The 21,768-nt window shown below is 41.5% G+C and overlaps 1 protein-coding gene across 2 annotated transcripts in view; it reads left to right on the top strand.

The window, feature by feature from the left end:
* ppm1h (protein phosphatase, Mg2+/Mn2+ dependent, 1H) overlaps positions 1 to 21,762 on the top strand; it is a 37,024-nt gene extending 15,262 nt beyond the window's left edge. For both annotated transcript variants that reach the window (XM_014335334.2, XM_005927843.2), the window contains 7 exons: positions 5,430 to 5,542; positions 6,546 to 6,630; positions 6,856 to 6,974; positions 13,203 to 13,266; positions 15,087 to 15,194; positions 20,620 to 20,771; positions 21,119 to 21,762. In XM_014335334.2, coding sequence (XP_014190820.1) covers positions 5,430 to 5,542; positions 6,546 to 6,630; positions 6,856 to 6,974; positions 13,203 to 13,266; positions 15,087 to 15,194; positions 20,620 to 20,771; positions 21,119 to 21,266 — 789 coding nt within the window. In that variant the 3' untranslated portion in view covers positions 21,267 to 21,762. The remainder of the gene's footprint in view (positions 1 to 5,429; positions 5,543 to 6,545; positions 6,631 to 6,855; positions 6,975 to 13,202; positions 13,267 to 15,086; positions 15,195 to 20,619; positions 20,772 to 21,118) is intronic.
* Positions 21,763 to 21,768: the final 6 nt, after the last annotated feature.

The following is a 21,768-nucleotide window of genomic DNA, read 5'->3' as shown; positions in this document are numbered from 1 at the left end:
CTTGGCATCTTTCTTGGCCTTAAGACAACAAACAGAAGAAAACAAGAATATTGTACTCATAAATATACATTGATTAGTGCCCAACTATGTCTTCCCACAAATCGATGCATTTTCATAAACTTGAATTAATCCATTAAAAAAAACACAGGAGCAGGTTTGGCTTGTGGAAACTACCATGTTGCTCCACCATCTTAAATACAGTGGCTGAGATGGTTTTGGTATTCCTCTAATTAACAGTTTCTCACATTGTATGAGAGTTTCTTTACTGAGTGTCTGAGTCCAGCGATGTTAGATCAAAGGAAGTTTCACTAACACTGGCTAACAGCAGGTAATCAGTGCAAAAAGAGCCAACTGCTGCCATCCAGTGGTGAGATTTTCCACATTGTACCTTTTAAATTGACTGTTTCTGTATTAACAGTACTGCAGGTTTTAATGGGCTTGTCTTGAGCATCATCCTCCAGCACTTTAGAGAGGAGATTATGTGTCTCTGACAGCTGGTTAAAGGTGATAAGATACTTATGGCGTGATCACACGCTGTAAATTTTACCAGAGGCCTGATAGCCTGAGTCAGACGGCAAGTAGCACAGCCAGGAGAAGTAATGTACTTTCGCCATAAGCTGCTGCAGGTCACAAGCACTCGGCATCTGGCTGCGCTCTAAGTGGATGCTTGAGATTTAACCCGTGGAGAGGCCATGGGATCAAGAGCAGAGCTAATCAAAACAGTGCTAGCCTGTATGATTGAGGGGTCAAAGTTCACTTTTTCAGTTTCACCTTCAGGCTCTCTGTTCTTGATTATGTTTGTAATGATCCTATGCACGCCTGTATAGGGAGATTAAATTCTTAAGTCAAAGAGGGTTTCATTTGCAGTCATTCACAGTTTCCCATGTAAACAGTATAATGCCTGTCAGCCAGTTTACATAAGCAAAGGTTTTTAGGTATGTTCAGAATTCCAGTAAAACAGGTGAGAACTAACTGCTGATGCACCTGTACCTCAAACATGGAATTTACTAATGATTAAAGCCGGAATCTTTTTGTCCCTTAGCCCATAATTTGCATTTCCTGGGAACGTTGCTTCCGTCTGCTGTGTTATACACAAGGGATCGCCACATGTTTGATTTGGAAGATTTTTAGATGATATGCTCTTTATAACACAACACAATTTGTGTCACTACACTTGTGTACACCACACACCCCCATGTTTAGACTAATATCTGTGTGGTGGAGGTAAACCCCCTCCTGTAATAGGCTAGGCCTGACACTGAATTATCCTTTTGATTGCAAAATCATAAATTCTAACTGTAAAATGTAACACGGGTCAGATATTGGTGAATGGCAGTGTGGACCTGTCTCCTTGGAGAAATCAGTGCTTAATGCCGTCTAGTGCTTCCATTTGTTGACCACTAGGTGGTAGTGTGTGGTTAGTAATGTTTAAGAAGCCGCACTGCCAACCAAAGAGAAGTTGTGGACTGGTGCTCGTCTGTCTTTGTAGGTACAGCAATGCTTTTTGCAGGATTAGTTAACTAAAAGTTCAACTGTGAATTGTTGATTATTGAACTGCTGATTCGAAGTTGTGAGGGATGTTTTTTGAAACAGTCAGGGTGATTACTGAAACAATGTCAGGCTAACATTTGTTGAACATTGTGGCATTAATAAGTAGAAATCAGGTTTCGGGTTCAATTCAGTGTTTCACCGAAAAGGCAGCACATTCTCCTCCTTACTCTTTTATTTTTCTACTTGCAACCAACATTGGCTTCTTTTCCTCCCGAACTTGCCCCTGAAAGAGCTATTTTTAAATCATATATTTTAAAGCACATACAGTGTATTTTAGGTTCATTGTTCAGTGCTACACTAATTTGTTTCTTCAGGTGGTCACAGTGTGTTTTTTCTTACAACACAATGGGTTCTAATTACAGTACTTACTCTCCTCCTGAGCTGTCACTTATTTTAATTTCAGTAATCATTTTTCCGTAAAATTAGATGCAGTTTGGTTCAAATGGCACACATTTCCTCTTGGAACAAAACACTGTCAGCTCTGCTCCTGCTGAGAAACTACCCAAAAGCTGATTTTGGCAGAGTCTCACCCCTCAAAGGATCTAGACCTGTTTTTCTTCAAGGAAGCTCGTTTTTACCCCCCCATAAAGAAAGCAAGAAAGAAAGAAAGAAAAAAAGAAAATGGAAAGTGTCAGGGAGTCTTGGAAAGGTTTGGTCTCACAAAAAAGATCTCACTCAATCTCTGTATCTTATCAGCAGGCTCCACCTTCAGTTCTGGCAAACATCCCCATTGGAAATAGAGGGGCTGTTGAGGTCTGATAAACCCTGTGTAAATATCAAAACCAGTGTTAGCTGATAGACGGAGGTGTATCACCTGAGCTGTATCTTAAGCCAGGGCAGGAAATATGTCAGTACTCACTCACCTTTTTTTTTTTTTTTGTCCAATTTATTTCTAGATCATATCATATATACACTTCGTACTATGTATACATCGTATAATCGAGTTTAGCCATAATAATTGTCTTTGTACATTTTACCACTATTTTTGAACTGTGGGGCTTGGTCTCTGATTTGTAAGTTTACATTAGAACTACATTTTCAAAAGCTACAACATGCTTATTGACTTTTTAAACTAGCCTATTAGCTTTGCAGCTTTAGGAGAGAGACTCAAACCAAGGTTAGCTTAATTAGCTTAATTGGCTGAAATACCAGCTCATCAGTTAAAAATACGTAAGAGCCAGAACGAGAGAAATATGCGTACGAGTTATAATCACAGGTTATTTGAAAGTGTTGTGGCCCGAGCTTTAAAATAGTTTTGCACATAACCTCTCATGTGACCGTGTAACATTTTGATTTATAGTTATAGCCTGTACTGAGCTAACAAGCTGCTTACTGTAGCAGTATATTTATCATGCAGACACAAAACTAGTATTTATTTGCACAGTAGTCGACTGTGCAAATGTTTTGACTCATCCCTCATATCCTCATATCATTCACTTGAGTCCCACCACCAGGACTGCATACAGTCATTTGAAAACATTGTTTTTCATACGGCCATAGTATAGCAGTAGTGAACAGTACCTGTCCTGTCAGATAGGCTTGTGGCTGTGTGAGTGTGTGTTTGATGCTAGGATTGTTTTTCTAATTTGCAAAAAGATTTCACCCAAAGGTCTTTTTCTGCATTCAAAATCAACTGATAGTTACTGCTGTCGCTAATTAGTTCAAAATGATTAATTCCGTTAATTACCTGCCACACTGTCGATCATGAGAGCTCTCTTGCCTGAAATTAATCCTCTTTTCCTGTTGTGACTGTCCTGAGTTATTTCTTTTCATTTCCTGCTTTTGGACCTAATATCTTTGGGCTCTCTCACTGATTCAGTAAACTCACTAAATGATAAGGCTGGTCTGAGCAGTACTGTGGCCTTCCTGACTGGAAGAACGACACACAAAAAACTTTTGGTCTTCGAAATTGCAGTCACACAAAATGCGAGTCTACCTCGTGTCTATTTTTAACTTTTAGAGCAACTTAAAGATTTTTTTTAAAACAGCAACATCCAAATTATTTATGGGCACACTATACATAAATATCAAATTCAATTAAGTTTTATTTATATAGCACCAAATCACAACAACAGTGACCTCAACCTGCTTTATGTAAAGACCCGACAATAATACAGATAAAACCCCAACAGTCAGAGGACCTCCTGTGCAGCCAATTGGTGACACTGGGAAGGAAAAACTTAGGATAGGAAGAAATCCTGCAGAACCAGTTAGTCATCTTCCGCAACGAACATGGTTGATGGGCTGATTGGTTGATGGGTTGGTACAGCTAAAAGATTTTTTTTATGAAATGTTTTCCCAGTTGTGTTTCACTGAGTTGAGATTCAGCTGTCTGATGCGATATAGGCGTGAATCGTACGATACCTTTTGTGTATACTTGCTGTACTTTGAAGTGGGAAACAATTGCTTAATTCTGGTTGGATTCTCCTTGTTAGAATGTCCGATTAAATTTGTTTTAATTCACTTAATGTCCCTTTAGTTGTTGGTATGTTGGCTAGTTTGTTGATATGTTGCACGACTGATGTGACACTGAGGGATGTCAGACCTACCAGTATTACTTGATGGTATTTTTCTTCCTTCCAGGAAACAATAAAGATGCAGGGCTGTGCAAAAAGCGCTTCAGCATTTATAGTAGTATGGTATAAAGAGATGAGCATGTATGAGAGTTGAACTGCTCTACGTCTTTCTTTTTTTGGTCTGCCTTCTGGTTTAAAGCTCAGTTGTTTCTTCCTGGCTCAGGCGCACAGGAGAAAGGTGTAGATGTTTATGCAGACATTTTCATTATTGAAGACTTGCCTGCAGCAAGAGGTATTGGATACAGCAAGGATAAATATGCATAGCTCGCTATGGATTCATAATTCATCCAGGGTGAAGGACACATTTGTTCACCCCTCCTATCCTCCAACCCCTTCCTTCAGCCCCCTACCCCCAGGAGTGTGTGCTGGAGTGCAACCCACACACACGCACACTCAGATTCACACTTAATGCATCTTACATCTGGACACGAACACATAGTTATGCACACAGAGTGCGCACACGCTGCATTCCACTCCTGTCTCCTGTCAGAGAACCACACTGCTCGCACTGCAATGCTCGCACGCTTACAGAGTCGTATTCAGATGGAGGGCGTCGGCGGCAGAGCAGAGGGCGATACGCTTTAGTAAGGGGTGACATCCCTCATGGGAAAAACGTGCTAGGGATGGACTTGCTGCAAATGTGTTTGCCAACATTATCGGCCCCACTCAGTCTGTTGATAGTGACGCCGGGATGGGAATGAGGTGCCTGATGGGGTCACTCGTTTCCCTGAAATATCTTTCCGCTTCTGTAGTGCGATTTAAAAAAAACAAACAAAAAAAACAGAGGAGCCGTTACTAGCAGACCAGCAGACGGAGAGCACAAAAAAGGGTTAAATGCAGTCTGAGCGGCTTGGTTCAAATTTACGTTAGTGCTTTGATTAATTCAGTGACAGGTTAATTATTCATCTAATGAATGAACTGACGGCATGGTTTTCTTCAAATCATTTTTGGTTTAATTAGCACCAAATTAATCTGGGCTAATTAGCTGGTGTAATAATCAGTGGGCCCCTCCAAACTTTCTCATCTGTCCTTTTTGGTTTCCATTATTTTTTATTGCTCCTTGACTTGTGGCACTCTTGATAAATGAATTCATTATGGTGCTATAATTAATAACGGCATCATGACAGGATTTGAGTATCAAGGCAATATTTTCTCAGTATCAGTTTTAAGCTGTATGGGGAAAAACAGTTCTTCAAAGCTGTGGTGATTAGAAACATGAAGGTGTGCAGAGGATCGGTTGTGGATTATGTGTCCTCGTCATCATAATCTGTCTGTGTCTCTGTGTGTTTTGTCTTTTTTTAGGATTCACAGATAGAAAAGGAGAAGGCGGTCTACAACATCTCAGGTGGCTGCACAGCGCTGGTGGTCGTCTATTTACTCGGCAACCTCTATGTGGGGAATGCCGGGGACAGCAGGTGTGATACACATGCAATGAGTGTATATGTAAGATACAGTGGGGGGGGGGGGATGATTATTTGATCCCCTGCTGAGTTTGTGAGGTTGCTCGCTTGGATGTGAGGAACAGTCTCTGGTGTTTATGCTGGTTTTATTTTAATGGAGAGACAGAATATCAACCAAAAATCCAGAAAAAAACACATTGCATAAAAATACGTATTGATTTGTATGTCACTGACTAAAATAAGTATCCCCTAGCAAAACACGAACAAAGCATAACACTTCCGCCTCTATGCTTGACTATGGGGATGGTAATCTTTGGGTCATCTTTGGTGACTGTGGTCCAACTCCCTTCAGCTCATTTACAAGCTCCTGCTGTGTAGTTTTGGGCTGTTCCACCACTTTTCTCATGATCATCTTCACCCAATGAGGTGATATCTTACATAAGAGCTCCAGACCGAGAGAGATAGTTTTTTCTGAATAATCACACCAACAGTGATCAGCTTCACGTGAAGCTTCTTGTTAATGGTCTAACAGCTCGTTGGTCTTGTCCACAGTGGAGGGGAGGTTTTAATGAATTAAACTGATTCTGTGGACAGGTGTCTGTGGACATAATGAGCTATAATCAGGAGTATCTCTAATTGCTTGGTTGATTGTAATCTGTGTGGCACACAAGCGCACAACCAATCTGTAGCAGCAGATCGTAGTGGATCAAACACTTACTTCCCTTAATAACATTTTAAATTAATTTAGAACTTTTATGTGACGTGTTTATTTGTTCTGGATTTTTGGTTAATATTCCGTCCCTCTTCATTAAAATGTTGTTTATTTGTGTGTGAGAAAACTAACAAATTCGAAAGAGGTTCAAAAATAGTGATTTCCCCTGCTGTAGCAGACTGTAGAATCTTCTTTGTTTTCGTCTCTGTGTTTCTCGCTCACCTTCTCGTGCCCTTTAGCCTACAGGAACAACTGTGTCCCTTCCTGGATGAATAGAGTTTTGCTTTGTCTGCTCCTCTCCCTCAGAGCTATCATTATCCGGTCTGGGGAAGTCATTCCCATGTCAGCAGAGTTCACACCAGAGTCAGAGAGGCAGCGACTGCAGTTCTTGGTAAGAAAGAACCTTTCTCAGCTCCTTTCTAGCAAGCACAGCTGTCAGATATTAGCAGAGCTGGCCTCCCCTCCTGTTGAGACACCAGCTATGCTTAGCTCTGTCTCTCTTACACGGCCTGCTCTCTGTGCCAGCTTAATAGACTATGGAATTGTTTTTCCTATCCCTAGGGCGCGTCAATCTTCTTCTCTTTCTGTTTTTTTTTTTTCTCTTTTCATATCACAGGCCTACATGCAGCCCCACTTATTAGGGAATGAGTTTACACATCTGGAATTCCCAAGGAGAGTCCAGAGGAAGGAGGTGGGGAAGAGGATGCTGTATCGTGACTTCACCATGTCAGGATGGTGGGTTAACTAATTTTTTTTTTTTTTTTTGGACTAAATTACTGATTGAATGTATGTCAGTGTCCAGTATCCACCTGGGAGGATAACATTTTGGTTTCTGCACTCAAGTCCTTCACATTTGTTAGAAATGCTGTCAATGTTATTTAGCCACATATCTGGCTGAATGCATTTATGAGCCTTCTGAAAGAAATCTCTGCAGCCTACACTATTATTTACATTCGATAGATTTTTGCACAATGTACCCTATAAAGAAATTCATCTGTGTCCCATTCACCGAGTAATTCAGTTCATTAGCACTCCACAATCATCTTGGGAACTTTAGATTGTAAGGTCAGTACTTAACTATTAACACAATGGCCACAATGGGGGGAAGAAACTTTACTTTTAAAAAGTCATTCAAGTCATCAGTTGTCATAAAGAGGTCAGGAACTGTCCTTCGTATTTCTTCTTTTGTGTGTTAGTGGGCAAAGCAAAGACCTTGCCCTGTGTCCTAAAGTGAAGAGAAAAATAAAAAGTGTACAGATGGAGAGAAAAGGAGGGAAATAGGAAAAAAATGTATAAAAACTAAGAACTGGCAAACAGAAAAAGCTGAGACCAGGGCACCAGAGAAACGGAGGCAGGGAAGGTTATATTATATAAACATTGTGTTTACATTTTCTTTATGTAGAAATGGGTTCAAGGATAGATCATTTAATTTTGTAGGACCACTAAAGCTTTTAGTTATCGCTGCTGAATCTTCACCTTTTGTTTTTACTTTTTCCAGCCATGGCAATCTATTAAACTAGCATTACCGCAATTCAAAAACACTCAGAAATAAAGTAAGGTCTTCATCGCTACCTTTACGATTAAACAGCTAATTTAGCATATTTACCCAGGTAACTTAACACAATATGGATTACAAAACTAAACATATAGAACAGTGCAAAGCTCTATAAATGAAAAAAAAAAGGAAATTGGGTTACAGATTTATTAAAAAAAAAGTGCAATCACAACACTCCTTATATTAATAATATTGAGCTCTCCATTCTGCTTAGGCTAGCCTATGAGATTTGCTATTCATGTATGATTTTACAGCATTGACGGTGTGTTTGGGTTCATTGCCACGCTGATAAATTCAGCCAATCAGATGCTTTCCAAATGGTGTTGCATTGCGAATCAAAATCTAGACAAGTCAAAAACCATGACGGAGCCTCTGCCATGTTTTACAGTTGGCTACAGACACTCACTGTTGTACCTCTCAGCTGACTTCCTCCTTACATCCTGATAACGATTTGACCGCTTTTAAAGGTTGAATAATTCATAAGTCAGTTTTAAGTGTTTCAACAAGGGGAAAAAAACATTCTTCCAAAAATGCTCAGGTACAAGGATGGGGTTGAAAACGAGTGACAAAGCAGCCAATATCCAAAGGAAATCTTTGAAAGACCTTCAGAGAGCCTTTTATGAAGTTTGTGGATATGATTGTATTCTTATTAACTAATGACTCATGCATGCAAGCACACACAGACACACGTAAAGAGAGAGGGGATGAGAAAAATATAACGCTCAAAACCAGATGCTTGTTTCGAAGTGAAGGTGCAGGTGTATTATTATTATCATTATTATTATTATTATTATTATTCACGTATCTGGTTCGTGGTGGTGGACCACAGTCAGTATTGGTGCTCTACTTGAGGTGTGACTAATTCTTAGAAAAGACTCACTGTTTTAGGAAATTGAACTGGTAACCTGTGCTGACACTGAGAGCGTGTAGTATAGTTAAATATAGTTTTAAAAACAGTTTTTTATCCATTATTAATAATTACAGATCATTTAAGTTGATATGTAGAATGATCCCTTATTAAAAATCCCCAAACTAGTGGAAAAGGCATTTCAGTTTAGAAAGCCTGCTTTTTAATGTGATTCTAATCAGACTTCTGCATCTCAGTCAGGATGCTCTGGGCTCTTAAATAGGATTTCAGAGCCGTTTGTGTCACTTGCACTGCGACATACGTTGGCAGCATTCTATCCCGAGCTGGCTGAGATACTAAGCAGAATCCATGCAATGACTGGCAGAGCTAATTATTGTGTGTTTTATGTTTTGTATTGTTTCTAGAAAACTACAAGTATTGCTATGCAGATGCATTTACAGGAGAGACACTTCTATCGAAGGAAAGCGTGAACTGAGGATGAAGTGGGTGACTGACGAGAGTTGAGCAGGATATATTTTTTTGACTCCACCTGCATGCAGTTGTGTTTTATGGCTCTGCTCAGTTAAAGCAGATGTAGGTCAGTCAGTGGCTGCACTTCTTATTGGGCCCAAAACTCTCACTCAGTCTGCCTGCTTACTGTCTGAGCAGCAGAGACAGCCTGTGATGTATTTTTAATCAGGTTCTACCCATAACCCAGTTATGGCTCAATTTCACCCGGACTAAGTCTGGGTCTTGAATTAGTACCCTGTCAGCTGCTGTAGCTAATTGATCTGAAGTGCATGGCTCTGACTTAACTGTGTCATCGTCTATAGGTGCAGATTATATGCTGTATAGGGAGAGAGGATCTTTTTTTTTTTTTTTTTTTTTTTTTAATCTTTCTTCAGCTTTCTGTCTGTGCATGTATATGTGTATGTGCAGCCTGTGTGCCCACATGCTGTGAGCGCGTAGGCGTACGCTGGCGTCCAATTCCCTCAAAGGCATCCGTGATCAAGGCTGCAGTCTAATGAAGGCATACAGGCCTGCAGCCCACCTCTCTGTCTCCCTCCCTTGCTTTCTTTACCTCCCCTCCCTCGGCCAGTTGGACCAGATTGAGGTTCTGGCGTTGGCATTGTCGGCTGTAATAGTGGTCATTGGCCGGCATGGCAGGCTGTGTTATTTGCCCAGAATGATGGATGTTGAGCAGTCGGCCGTGTTCGCCGTAATGTAGAAGCTGCGGTAACGCAGGCGGGCAGGTGGAGGGAGGGAAGGAGGTTGGGGAAGAGGGGTGGGTGACTGGAGTAAGGAAAAAGAAGTAAGTGGATTGAGGTAAGATGTAAAAATTGATAAACAGATGAAGGAAGGATGATTGGTATGTTGTGTTGGTCACAAAGGAGGGAAGGGATGGATGACAGTGAATGGTTGTGAAGCACAAACAGTCGTATCAGTGGCATTCACTCAAAAGTCTTTAAGGTATACTTTTCTTCTTACAGAGTGTTGTATGTAAGAAGAAAAAGAAAATACCATGGTCAGCCTTGAAAACAATACCAGGTTCTTGTGGGCAAACACTTTTTTCAAGGTACTTGGCAAATAGATTTTTCCAGGCATCTCGGGAAAACGCGCCTCGTCTCATCTGCTTCTCTCTCTTCATGTAATCCCACACTGACTCCAAGACGCTGAGATCGGGGCTCTGTGGGGGCCAGACCATCTGTTGCAGGCCTCCTTGTTGCTAGAGATGGTTCTTCATGACTGTGGATGCATGTTTTGGGTTGTTGTCAAGCTGCAGAATGAATGAATTTGGGGGCTGATTAGATATCTCCCTGATTATAGCGTGCGATGCGTCTAAACAGCCATAGTGCTGAAAACTTCACAAAGTGCTGTATTAATTTCGCCCGCCTGGAATCTCTCTGTCTTCCAGCCCTCCATCTGCTCCTTCTTTCTTTTTCCATTATGGCTTTGTATTGGTATGACTGATGCCTACAGCTTGCATTAGAGGAGTCGCTGGGTCACTGCCATTTTCTCTGGCCTTGCTTTGCTCTTGAAAGCACCACTCAATCTATCAAGGTTGACCAAAAAAATTGTTGTTGTTTTTTTAAAACCAACTGTCAATTGCACTAATTTGTGTGACTCATCCAGTGCTGACACGGCCCGTTACAATGTCACCTCAGTATCTGTTGACAGGTGTGTATATATAGCAGTGTGCAAGCGAGTTATGACGCAGTGCATGCACTGCCAATGTTTTTCTGTCACCCCCTCTTTGCAGCGGGCGGAGGTGACACCACCTTCTTCCCTCCTGTCCACCTTTTAGTCACCTGCAGGGAAAACATGATACAACCCCTTCTGCCCTCTTTCCCTGGTGTACCCGCCCCCCTTTTAGTCACATGCTGCAATGTATCAAGCAACCAAACATCCTGCGGTGCTTTACAATACTGCAAAGTTTCATACTGAACCAATGCCAAGTAAATACAGGGTCAATAAAAGGCAGGTCATTTAGGGGAGATTTATGAGATGAATCATCATTAATTTGCCAATTCTGAACCCATTTTCACCAATAAATCCCTGTTTTTATTTTTACTTTACGTTTCATGTATTTTGATTTGGGGTTTTGAAGATCTGGAGTGTAAATGCACCTGCCTCTACAGCACTTTACTGTAGGTTATAAATAAAATAGACGTGCCCAATTGATCTGATACCAATTCCAGCGGTAGTATTGATAATGTTGATATCTGGTTCCATTCGCCCACCTCTAACATCCCCCGAGCTGGGAAGCTCAGGGGATGTGAGGATGTGACCACAGGGATGTGACCACACTTCTTTAAAAAGAAGTGTGGTCAAACAGCGCGGCCCTTGAGCAACTTTCTTTGCTGTTTTTAGAACTCAGTGTCCCAGAGCAAGGAGCAGGTATCATAACAGGATTAATGTGTATCTTTCTCATCCTGTCACACTCTTGTTATCTCGAGTCAGACAGGCTGGATTCGCTGTAAACACTCGTCTCGAGGGGGAGGCCGTCCCTGACAGCAGGCTCTGGGGATTTTATCCAAGACATCTTTGAAATAATGACAGGAATGCGTGTCTCCGTGTCGTAGTTTTTGTTTGTTGTTTTTTTCAGGAGATTTAACAAATCTTGAAGGTGAAAGGGTAAAACAAAAGAAGTTTTGAGTGACACAGCAGAAGTAGCACCTCTTCTTCTTTCTTTTTTTTTTTCTAACAAAAACAGTGAACCCTGTCTTGGTAGATGGTTTTAAGTTTCGTATCATCGGTCGTGCTATTTTAGATCTAAGAAACTGATGAGGAAATCCTTCTGAAGGCTCTTATTTGGTAATACAGCTCGCCTCGCTTAGATGAGGCTCTAGACTGTATTCCTGTGTTTGTGGGCTGTGTTCTCTGTGATAGTTCCTGCTTTCACAGTAAAAAAAAAAAAAGAAGGAAAAAGTGCTGAGTGCAGCAGTGTAGCGCTCGCCTAAGGTGGAAACATATGGTCTCTCTGAGTGAAACCAGCAGTAATGTAGAAACCATCCTGGTCCCCGCTAATCTGAAGTACATGGACTGTGGTGTGCTGGGCAGACTTGGGTCACATTCACAAATGAAACATTTGTCTTTTTAGCAGCTTTTCAAACTAAACATTTATTTTCAGGAAATTTCCCTACATGAAACGCATCCCCCGATCCACGTTAGGCCGCTTTTATGACCATTCTGAATATTCTTTTCCTCGCTCCCTGTGATCTGACGGCTAAAATAAAGAGAAACCTGTGTTTCTAATTGTATTTTCAACCAAGTCAGCGCTCGCTCAAGAGCCAGAATTTTATTCACAGCACCTGGTGCGAGTTCTGAATGGAAAACTCTGACCTGGCAGCTCTCGTGGAAATTGGCTGGGTTTTGTTATGTATCTGGTACAGTAAAGTTACACAGCTGCTCCTGTGAAGTACAGCTGCTCGCAGATGAATAGGAGCACACGCACCAGGAGCAAGAGTGCTGGGTTTCTTCACTTCGACTTTCCGAATTGTAAAGGTGAAAAGTGTATCGCTTAGATCTGAGATGAATACAGCGAGCATTGTACAGTCTTCCTCCTCACAGCGCAGCTCTGTCTGGTCCCAGTGTGAAGATGGTAAATTATTCATTAGTTCGCGTGGGGAGTTTAAAGAGTGCTCTGAGAACAGGAGGATGGAAAGTGTGGATTCTCTTGCATCATTTTAGCTGCTTTACTTTCAGACCTTCAGAGGCGTACATGCGCAGGCGCCACAGACAGTTGCAGAAAACCAACAGTGCACCTAGACTGTCTCGTGCAGGCGTCTTCTTTGTCGCTAGGGATACCTTCACAGGATCAGTTAGAAACGGGGGGGAAAAGAAAGTGAGAGAATTAAGCTAAGGATCTCTGTGTGTTTGTGTGAATTTTTAACTCTGCCTTTTCTCTCTCTGTGCCAGTCCCCTCATGTCAGCAGCAGGGCCTGTGGGAAGGAGAGGGGGTGGGGGTATGGAAGTGAAGTATCTCTAGGGCATGTGTGTGCAGCCTGCTATAAACAGGAAGAAAAAAAAAACATTAACGTGTTCTGTATTCTTTGCACAGGGCATATAAAACCATAGAGGAAGATGACCTAAAGTTTCCCCTGATCTACGGTGAAGGGAAGAAGGTAAGAAGTGCTTCCACAGCTTCATGTGCCATGCATGTAATCAAAGCTCACTGGGGCATCATTGGTACACCCGACCTCACATCACCCAAATCGCTGTGTAGAGACATTCCTGGCCTTTTTGAATCCTGCACAACCTGTAGCACAAACGAGCTCTCCAAGGACTTATTATTATGTCTTTCAGCCAATTTAAAAACCAAAAACGAAAAAAAAATAGGCAGAGGTCTAATGTGATGGTCCTATCTGAGTCGTGTGTTAGATGGATATGATGAAAGGTAACATATGCTAACTGAATATATCAATACTGAAACACTGACTTGCACTAACAAAATCTTGTCAACGCTGAAAAAAGGGAAATGACACAGAACAAAAGGTCAAGAGTTTCCCCCTCGTTCAGTTACACTGTACATGCAGTGCTGTGTAGGAGCCTTTCTCTCTTTTTTTTTTGACTTGAAAAGGTCAAAGGAGCAGTGTGATAGACCTGAATATGCTCTCGCCGTGCTCTTCCCCAGTTTTCACTTCCATACGTACAGAAAATAGATCTGAGTTTGACTGACAGCAGGGGAAAGATGTCACCCCTACAGTATTCTGTGTGCCCACAACCGCATTCAGACTCACCCCGGCGCAGCTGCCGGTGCCCACGTCGTGTCCTCTCCCTTTGAAGTGAGGAGCGGAGATGGATGGCTAGATAGAGTGAGAGAGAGGAACGCCAGAACACTTCAAAGCCCCTGGTGCGCAGCCCTCTGGGCCCCGGCACTCTACAATTAATCCCAGGATGTTTTACCCCTTTCTCTGCTGGAGGAACCTTTCCACCACTTTAAAACACTCTCCCTGCGTCGTTCTGCATACTGATCCAAGCTCAGTCCTACTCGGCTCCTCTTGTGCTCGTGCCTAAAAGTTCTTTCTCTGTACAGTAGAGATTTCCTGACAATATGAATCAGCTTCAGGGAGGATCAAACAATCAGTATGTGATTGAAGTGCAGACTTTCAGCTTTAATTGCAGGATTTAAAAAGGGGGGGAAAAAGCGTAGCACGGTGGTACAGTGGTTAGCACTGATACCTCACAGCAACAAGGTCCTGGGTTTGAACCCACCATCTGTTGCTGTGAGGCATGTTCTCTCTGACATGTAGTTAGTTTAACTAGTTTTTCTGAATTGGCTCTAGATGCCTAATGGCTGTCTGTCTCTCAGTGGATTGATCCAAAGTGCTACATTTACTCTTTTTATACAGAATCCCACATTTTCAGAGGCTCAGAAGTAATTTAGCAAACTAACATAATTTAAAATCTAAGGGCTGTTTTTAATACTTTGCAGTCAGTGCCTGAAGTCTAAAACCCACAGACATAATTAAACAAACCCAAATGTTAACCACATGTTCCAAATATTTGGAAAAATTATAATGAATGGTAGAATTATTACCACAGGCTGATGTTGTTGACATCTATCTTCCTGGTTTATGTGCGACCTGCTCTACACATGGTGGTTTATGCAAGATTTTAGATGTAAGATTTTCCTAAAAGCAAAGCGATTCAAATAATCAAAACCTCTGGCTCGTTTCTAAACTGTTCACCAGTCATGGTGTCGTCAGGTTCTCCGATCTCTGCAGTCTGTGACGAAGAGCAGAAATGATGACCAAGCTTCAAAATGGAGACCCGAGTTTCAAAAGGCTTCCACTGTGGCCTTCTAGATAACATCTACATAAGATCTCACTCATTATAAGACGATCAGTCATGGGCAGAAATGAAAATGCCTTTCGTAGAGTTTGTTGCTGCTTTGTTTGTCTCATACGGAGGCTGTGCTTTAAATGCCTCTGATCTTTTCCAGGCTCGCGTGCTGGCGACCATCGGGGTAACGAGAGGCCTCGGAGACCACAGTCTCAAAGTGCACGACTCCAACATTTACATTAAGCCCTTCCTGTCCTGCTGCCCAGAGGTACGCTCCAGTTTTACATTTTTGTGTCCTTCTCTATGTCTGCCTTGGTCATGTTGTTAGAATTTTTGCCTTACAGCAAAGAAGGAAAAAGGATTCAGAGTCCTTTCTGTTCGACCTGTCCAGTGGGTTTGGGCCTCTCGCTAAGTATTGACAAGAACAGGCTCTACCACCCTCTAGGCTCTCAAGGATATGCAGTCATGTGAAAAAATAAGTACATCCCATGGGAGGTTGTTGGCTTTTATGGCTTATCTGAGCAACCAGACATTTGACAATCGTTGAAATACTGACTATAGATAACGATGCTATTAACAAACACAACCACAGCAAATATGCAAAAATAGCCGAGACGGTGAGCGCACTACTTTTGTTTCCATCGTTTTTAGTTTCAAAATAAGAAAGTAAGAGCAAAGACTGGCCACACACTGCACGGCCTCCTTTGGCAAACTATTACAGATTACAAAAGCATTTTGTAAACAGCAGTCTTTCAGTTCTTTCTGTGGATTTTCTCCTGCAGTTCTTATCTATAGGATACTAATTCTCTGAAACTCTTGGGCCGTTTTGTATGTACGACATATATAAAGGTTTCCGATAATGTGCGTTTCGGGGGACTATGGGGCCACAGTGAAACCTTCAAACTTGAATGCCTTAAGCTTTTGAGGTTTGTTTTGCATCATCATATCCTCTTTCATCTTCAGTTTCTCTCTTTTTTTTTCACAGGTGGTTTTCTTTTTGAAACAGCTGCTATTCAGTTGAATCTATTCTTCCCTAAACTAAAACGCTTCCCCCGGCCACTGGCCTCAGCACAAGTTGAAGGCTTTATCGATCCTCACTCCTTGTGCTCAACAGTTAGAGAGGTGCTCTTTTAATGAAATTGCGAACCTTGCTCTTCAGATGACCTTGTGTTATCTCCTAACACTCTTAGATATGGTGCGGAATACATATTTGAATCACTGACTGCAATGTGCCCAGTATCTGAGGCAGCGAAGCAACTTCCAAAATACAACATTTCTGTCAGTGTCCTTTATAGCTTGTATGAGGTTTTTCTCCCACAGAGCTGCCCATGTCTCACCAATCAGGTCTAATGTTTCTGTGGCCAGACAGTATCTTGGATTCATCTACCACACTTTAGGATGTTTGAATCTATGGCAACAAATCTGAAAATGTACCTACTTATTTTTAAAGCCACTTAAAAAATCTAAATCGTCTACAAAATATGAATTTTGTGTGCTATTCACTTGAGTTTATAACCTGCCTTAATAGGAACAATTTCTGTGGGTTACACTTTTTCACATGACTGCATCAAATGCAATGATTACATCGTCTGTCACAAAGCAGAAGAAGAAAAACCTGGATGTTAGCAGTTGTAATGTAATTGTTTTTTACCTTCTCACTCTTCTCAAAGAGTCACCTTCATCGGTCACTTCACAGCATCTATCCTCCGTCAGGTTACATAAAGTTGTTGCTATAAAACAGTGGGTGTGTGGGTACACAAATACAGAATGATGAAAGCAGAGCACTCTTGTGGCACATACATCGCTTGGACTGTTAGTGAGGAAATCTGTGCCTACTCCTTCTTGGCCTTGTTGCTGCGTAGCTGCTGAATGACTAAAATCTGAGAGATATGTTAAGTTATTCTGGGGAAGGGAGCCAAAGTCTGGGTTAGGGTTTAAAATCCTTTGCATTTGAGCATGTGTCAGGAGGGGAGGAGAGAAAACGGAATAAAAGGAAAAGTCAGAACAAGAGTGGCAGTATGTTAACATTAGTGTTTTAGAGGGGCTCTTTAGTTTTATATCACCCTCATTGTGTCAGCCGCCTGATATAACGAGAGCGCAGAGGTAACCGCTGATAGCCAGTAACAGGAGGGACTGTGAACTGTGTGGTCAACGTGTGCGTTGATGGTCCCTGCAGTGCAGTGGATTGCAAGAAGGAATCCACTGCAAATGATTGCAGTAGTCATGAAAACCTGCACATTCTCTTGATCTTTAATTCATTGCACTCAAAGTTCAGTCATAGTTCAGCCTCCTTTTTTTGATGTTCCTATAAGATGAGTGAAGTCAAGGTTTTTCCAGATAGAGCATAAAAACATGATTTCTATATGAAAGACGTGGTATTCCTGAGCATTAAGGGGCCATAATAGCCTCTTTTGAAGAAAAATAATAACAATACAATTAAACATCGGCTTAAGGGTGAAGTCACAGAGGGTCACTATGAAAGGCATGACTGTTAGAGTGCTGTGCACAAAGAACAGTGATGACTGCAGCCTTCAGAGAATTGTTAAGAAAAGTAAATTCAACAAACTGGGAGAGTTTCACAAGGAGTGAATGGTGTCAGTGGATCAAGAGCCACCACATACAGATGGTCTTCAGGAAAGAGGCTACTGAAACGCTAATAAAAAGCCATGCCTGAACCGGAGAAGCATCTGACATGAGCTGAGGAAAGCAAGAAGCGTTTCAGTAGCTCAGAGGTCCAAAGTCTCTTCAGATGAAAGTAAAATTAGCATTTTATGGGAAAATCAAGGTCCTACAGTCTTGAGGAAGAATAGAGAAAAAAGGTGTTTAAACTCCAGTGTGAAGTTTCTGCCAAAGTGCCAGGACTACTACTAATTATTACTGCGTTTGACTGGCCAACCAAATCACCTGACCCCCAACCCCATAGAGAATCTGTGGTGTATTATAGGAAGATGAACCCCAAAATACACACAAACTGAAGGTCACTGTCAAAGTAACTTAGGCTTTAATAAACCCATTCGCCGTCTTCAGGTTTTTCAGCTAATTCAGGGTAGCCTATCCCAGTCATAGGGTGAGAGGCAGGGTACACCTTGGATAGACCACCGGCCTCTCACAGGAGATATACAAACATTCAAAAAGAAGAATTTTTTCCTGATATTGACTTATTTTGACATCCACTAGTTTATATGTTCAAAGAAATGTGTGGGAGAGTGCCCTGCAGGGAATGTGAAAACGTCCTGCGGGGACATGTTTTCCCTGCACACTGTCAAGTTAGAATTACAGACTTCTCTCAGGTTGTGAATAAAAAATAAATAAAACAGGCTGACCTTGGCAGTTTGAGTCATTTTGACATAGAATTTGGGTATTTGAGTAAAAATCAGAGGATCAGGTCCTTCCCTTTTCTTGTCATACTATAGGAATGCTGCCTCATAGATTGATAGTCTTGCTGTGTTTCTCTCTTTCAAAGCCTGACTTACTGTTCATCTCAAGGTTCCCCACAACATGGAGCCTTGTGATCCACACACAACTCATTTTGATAATCTTACAGTGACTCTCCCTGCTTGCGTGTGGTGTTCTGTTTTTAAAGTAGCCTAAGTTGGTGTGCCTGCTGTGAATAGGCAACGCCTCCACAGTAGCAAAAGAATTACTTGAAGCAACCAAACAAAAGCCATCCAAGGCCACTGGGTATTATTTTTGCCTGCTGTTTCAGAGTATGCTTCTGTTCGCCCATAGTAATTTGAAAGACTGTGCCTCACCAGAGTTGCCACAGTAACACGAGTTTCCCTGCTTCAGAATATCTTTGAAGGATTGAGACCATCAACATTGTTTAGACAAGTATATGGAGGCGGATGTGTTAAGAAAGTAGAGATTAAATGGAAAGATCATCCTAGTAATTTTTCTTCTGATATTTTGAGAGATTCATGTAGAGATATCCACACTAAGAGACTTGTTACAGTACAGGTAATCCACAAAACAGTGTACATTGTGTTCTGTGGCTGCCATTGATTTTTTTTTAATTCTTCTTATTATAATCTCAGTAGCTTATGTCAATAAAAATGTTGGGTGGTCCAGCACTCTGGTCCAGAATTGCTTGAAGCACAACAATGAAATTGGAAATCCCTTGACTTGGCATGTAGCGCTAATGATAGATGAAAATTTTGGTTTCTAAGCTGTCAAATCTTTGAACAGTACCAGTGACTGTGTAAAAGATGGCCAGCGTGGCTCCACTCGGGAGCAGTTCAGTAATCCATTTTTTCTTAAGTCACTGGTTAGTGACCCATTAGCAAACATTATAGTATACTCAGGAGATGGAGCAGGTCATCTTCTAATCAGAAGGTTAGTGGTTTGATCCCTGACTCCTCCACTCTGCATGGAAAAAGTACCCTTGGGCAAGGTAGTAAATCCTGAGTTACCCTTTGAGTGTTAATGTTAGACATAGAAAGCACTTAGGCGTAGAAAAATTGCTTGTATGAATGCGGGTGGATGAGGCTTGAAGCAAGAAGCACTTTGAGTGCTCAAGTAAAGTAGAAAAGTGCTATAGATAAACCAGTCCATTTACCACTAAGATGGTGTACTTTAATCGGATGTTTCATTATTACGCCATTTCCAGCTTCTCCTCTGCTTGCCTTCTGTATTGCATTGTGGGAAAGCATTGTAACACTGAAAGCCAGGAGCAGGGAGAGTAGCAGCACAGAAAAGGAGAGGCGTCAGTGACAACAGATACAACCCAGATTAAATCAGATACAGGAAGAAAGAAAAACAGCTGGGATTGAGGCGGGTTGCAGAGCAGCCTGCAGAGGTCCTGTATGAAACAGCCAAGACGGGTGGCAGAAGTACATACATTTGTCAGTTAAGCAGGAGTATACATACTTAGGTGCTGTATTCTGCAATCACAACTTATTAACATATTATAACATATTAACCCCTGAGTATAATGTAATGAATCATGTGCACAGTAAGATTTGCAGTGAATCCTATGCAATAAGCACCAATGACAAATACAAAACAATGACTCCCCGAAAATGCATGAACCAAAAAATAACATGCCTGTACATGAATATGCAAGGAGTAAAAACAGAGGTAATTGTGTTAAAATGTGGGGAGTAAAAGTAAAAAGTTGTCAGAAAAATAAACACTGAAATACAGTTACCTGACAATTTTGCTCGAGTACAGTAATAAAGTGTCTGTGCTTCATTGCTTCCCACCTCTGACAGGCAGTATGTTGTGTAATAGAGTATCAGCTGAGCCATCAGTTACAGAGATGAACTTCCAGGATTCACTCTGAGCCTTGTGTACAGAGCAAATCCTCTGCTCTGTTAGTTTTGAAGTATTAAAGTTGCATCCCGTTTGTCTTGAAATTATTAAATGCTCTTATTGCTGTAATTCAGATTCACCACCCTGGTATTAGAATATAATCTGGATCAGTTTACCCTTTCAAGATTAAAGATAACCACTAGGAGGCCATGGCTAAGGCTTAAGACTGCTGTCCATTAATTACAGAGTGAGCATGTTGAACAGATGAACGTGCAGCACATTATAAAGTGCGTTGCAGCAGCTTTTTCAGGTTAAACACGGCTAAAATGCAGAATCCATCTATACAATATTTTCTGTCTATAAATATGTAACGGGTGTACAAGGTTTGTACAAACAGCAAAGTTTTACAATTCTTGCTTCTCTTTTTTTTTTTCTAACTTCAGGTCAGAGTTTATCCTTTAGCACAGTGTGAGCATGGAGCCGATGACGTTCTGGTGCTGGGAACTGACGGACTGTGGGACGTCCTCTCCAACCAGGAAGTGGCTGAATCGGTCGGCTGTTTCCTGGCAAACTGCGACCCTGACGATCAGCACAGGCATGTTCACCCATCCCACACAGCTGCAGTCGCAGACAGGCCTGAACTTCCTCTCACCTCTGTCTTGTTTGGAGAGGGTGAACGTGGTTATCTTCTCACGATTACGCAAATTTCCAAACATTCAGATAATGATGTCAAAGAGCAGCTCATTAACAGGATTCCCTGATTATTTCCTCAATGGTTTTACTTTTTTAATTTTTAATTTTTGTTTGTTTTCTTCTGACTGTGGGCAGAGGCATTTATTCAATGGCTGCACATTGCCGTTATTCCCTGTTTTGATCATTATCTAATTGAATATCGCCGTGTGATGCTGACACCGTAACTACTTCTCACTTTCGTTCCCTCAGGTACACGATGGCAGCTCAAGACCTCATAATGAGAGCGAGGGGGGTGCTGAAGGATCGAGGCTGGAGGATAGCCAACGACAGATTAGGCTCCGGAGATGACATCTCTGTCTACATCATTCCCCTCATGTATGGAAACAAGCAGAACTAGCCAAGCTACGAAACCGCAGCCATCGCTGAAACACAACCCTGCCTTGACCTTTTAAAACTTCACATGTGCAGTTTTACCTCATTCCTTGTTCTCCTTTTAAAAGTGCTTTTGTTTCTGCTCAGATCAAAACCTGATCTGTCTCAGTTTCACCCTGATTATCCTCAATCAGGGTGATCTCTCTCTCTCTCTCTCTCTCTCTCTCTCTCTCTCTCTCTCTCTCTCTCTCTCTCTCCCTTTTTTTTTAAATATTGAAAAGGAAACAATCATAAGAGTAGCTGTTAATGATTACTGTTATTATTGTTTTTTTAATTCTCGTGGAAGCCATCCTTAGCTGTGTTTCGGGGGGCAAACCCTGTAAACCTGGACTCTCGAATGAGATGACGACATCTCAGGACTGCTGTTACTAACTAATGCACAATATTTAATAATGTGAAAATGTAAATAATCTGAAACACAAGACATTGGTTAAGTGTGTTTGGCTGAACACCTGTACAGTGTTTAC

The sequence above is a fragment of the Haplochromis burtoni genome, unplaced genomic scaffold, assembly GCF_018398535.1.
Source record: "Haplochromis burtoni strain Fernald_Lab_line unplaced genomic scaffold, NCSU_Asbu1 Contig_104, whole genome shotgun sequence".
NCBI classification, from domain to species: domain Eukaryota; kingdom Metazoa; phylum Chordata; class Actinopteri; order Cichliformes; family Cichlidae; genus Haplochromis; species Haplochromis burtoni.
The sequence above is the reverse complement of the archived record's forward strand: the minus strand, read 5'-3'. Positions and strand labels throughout refer to the sequence as shown.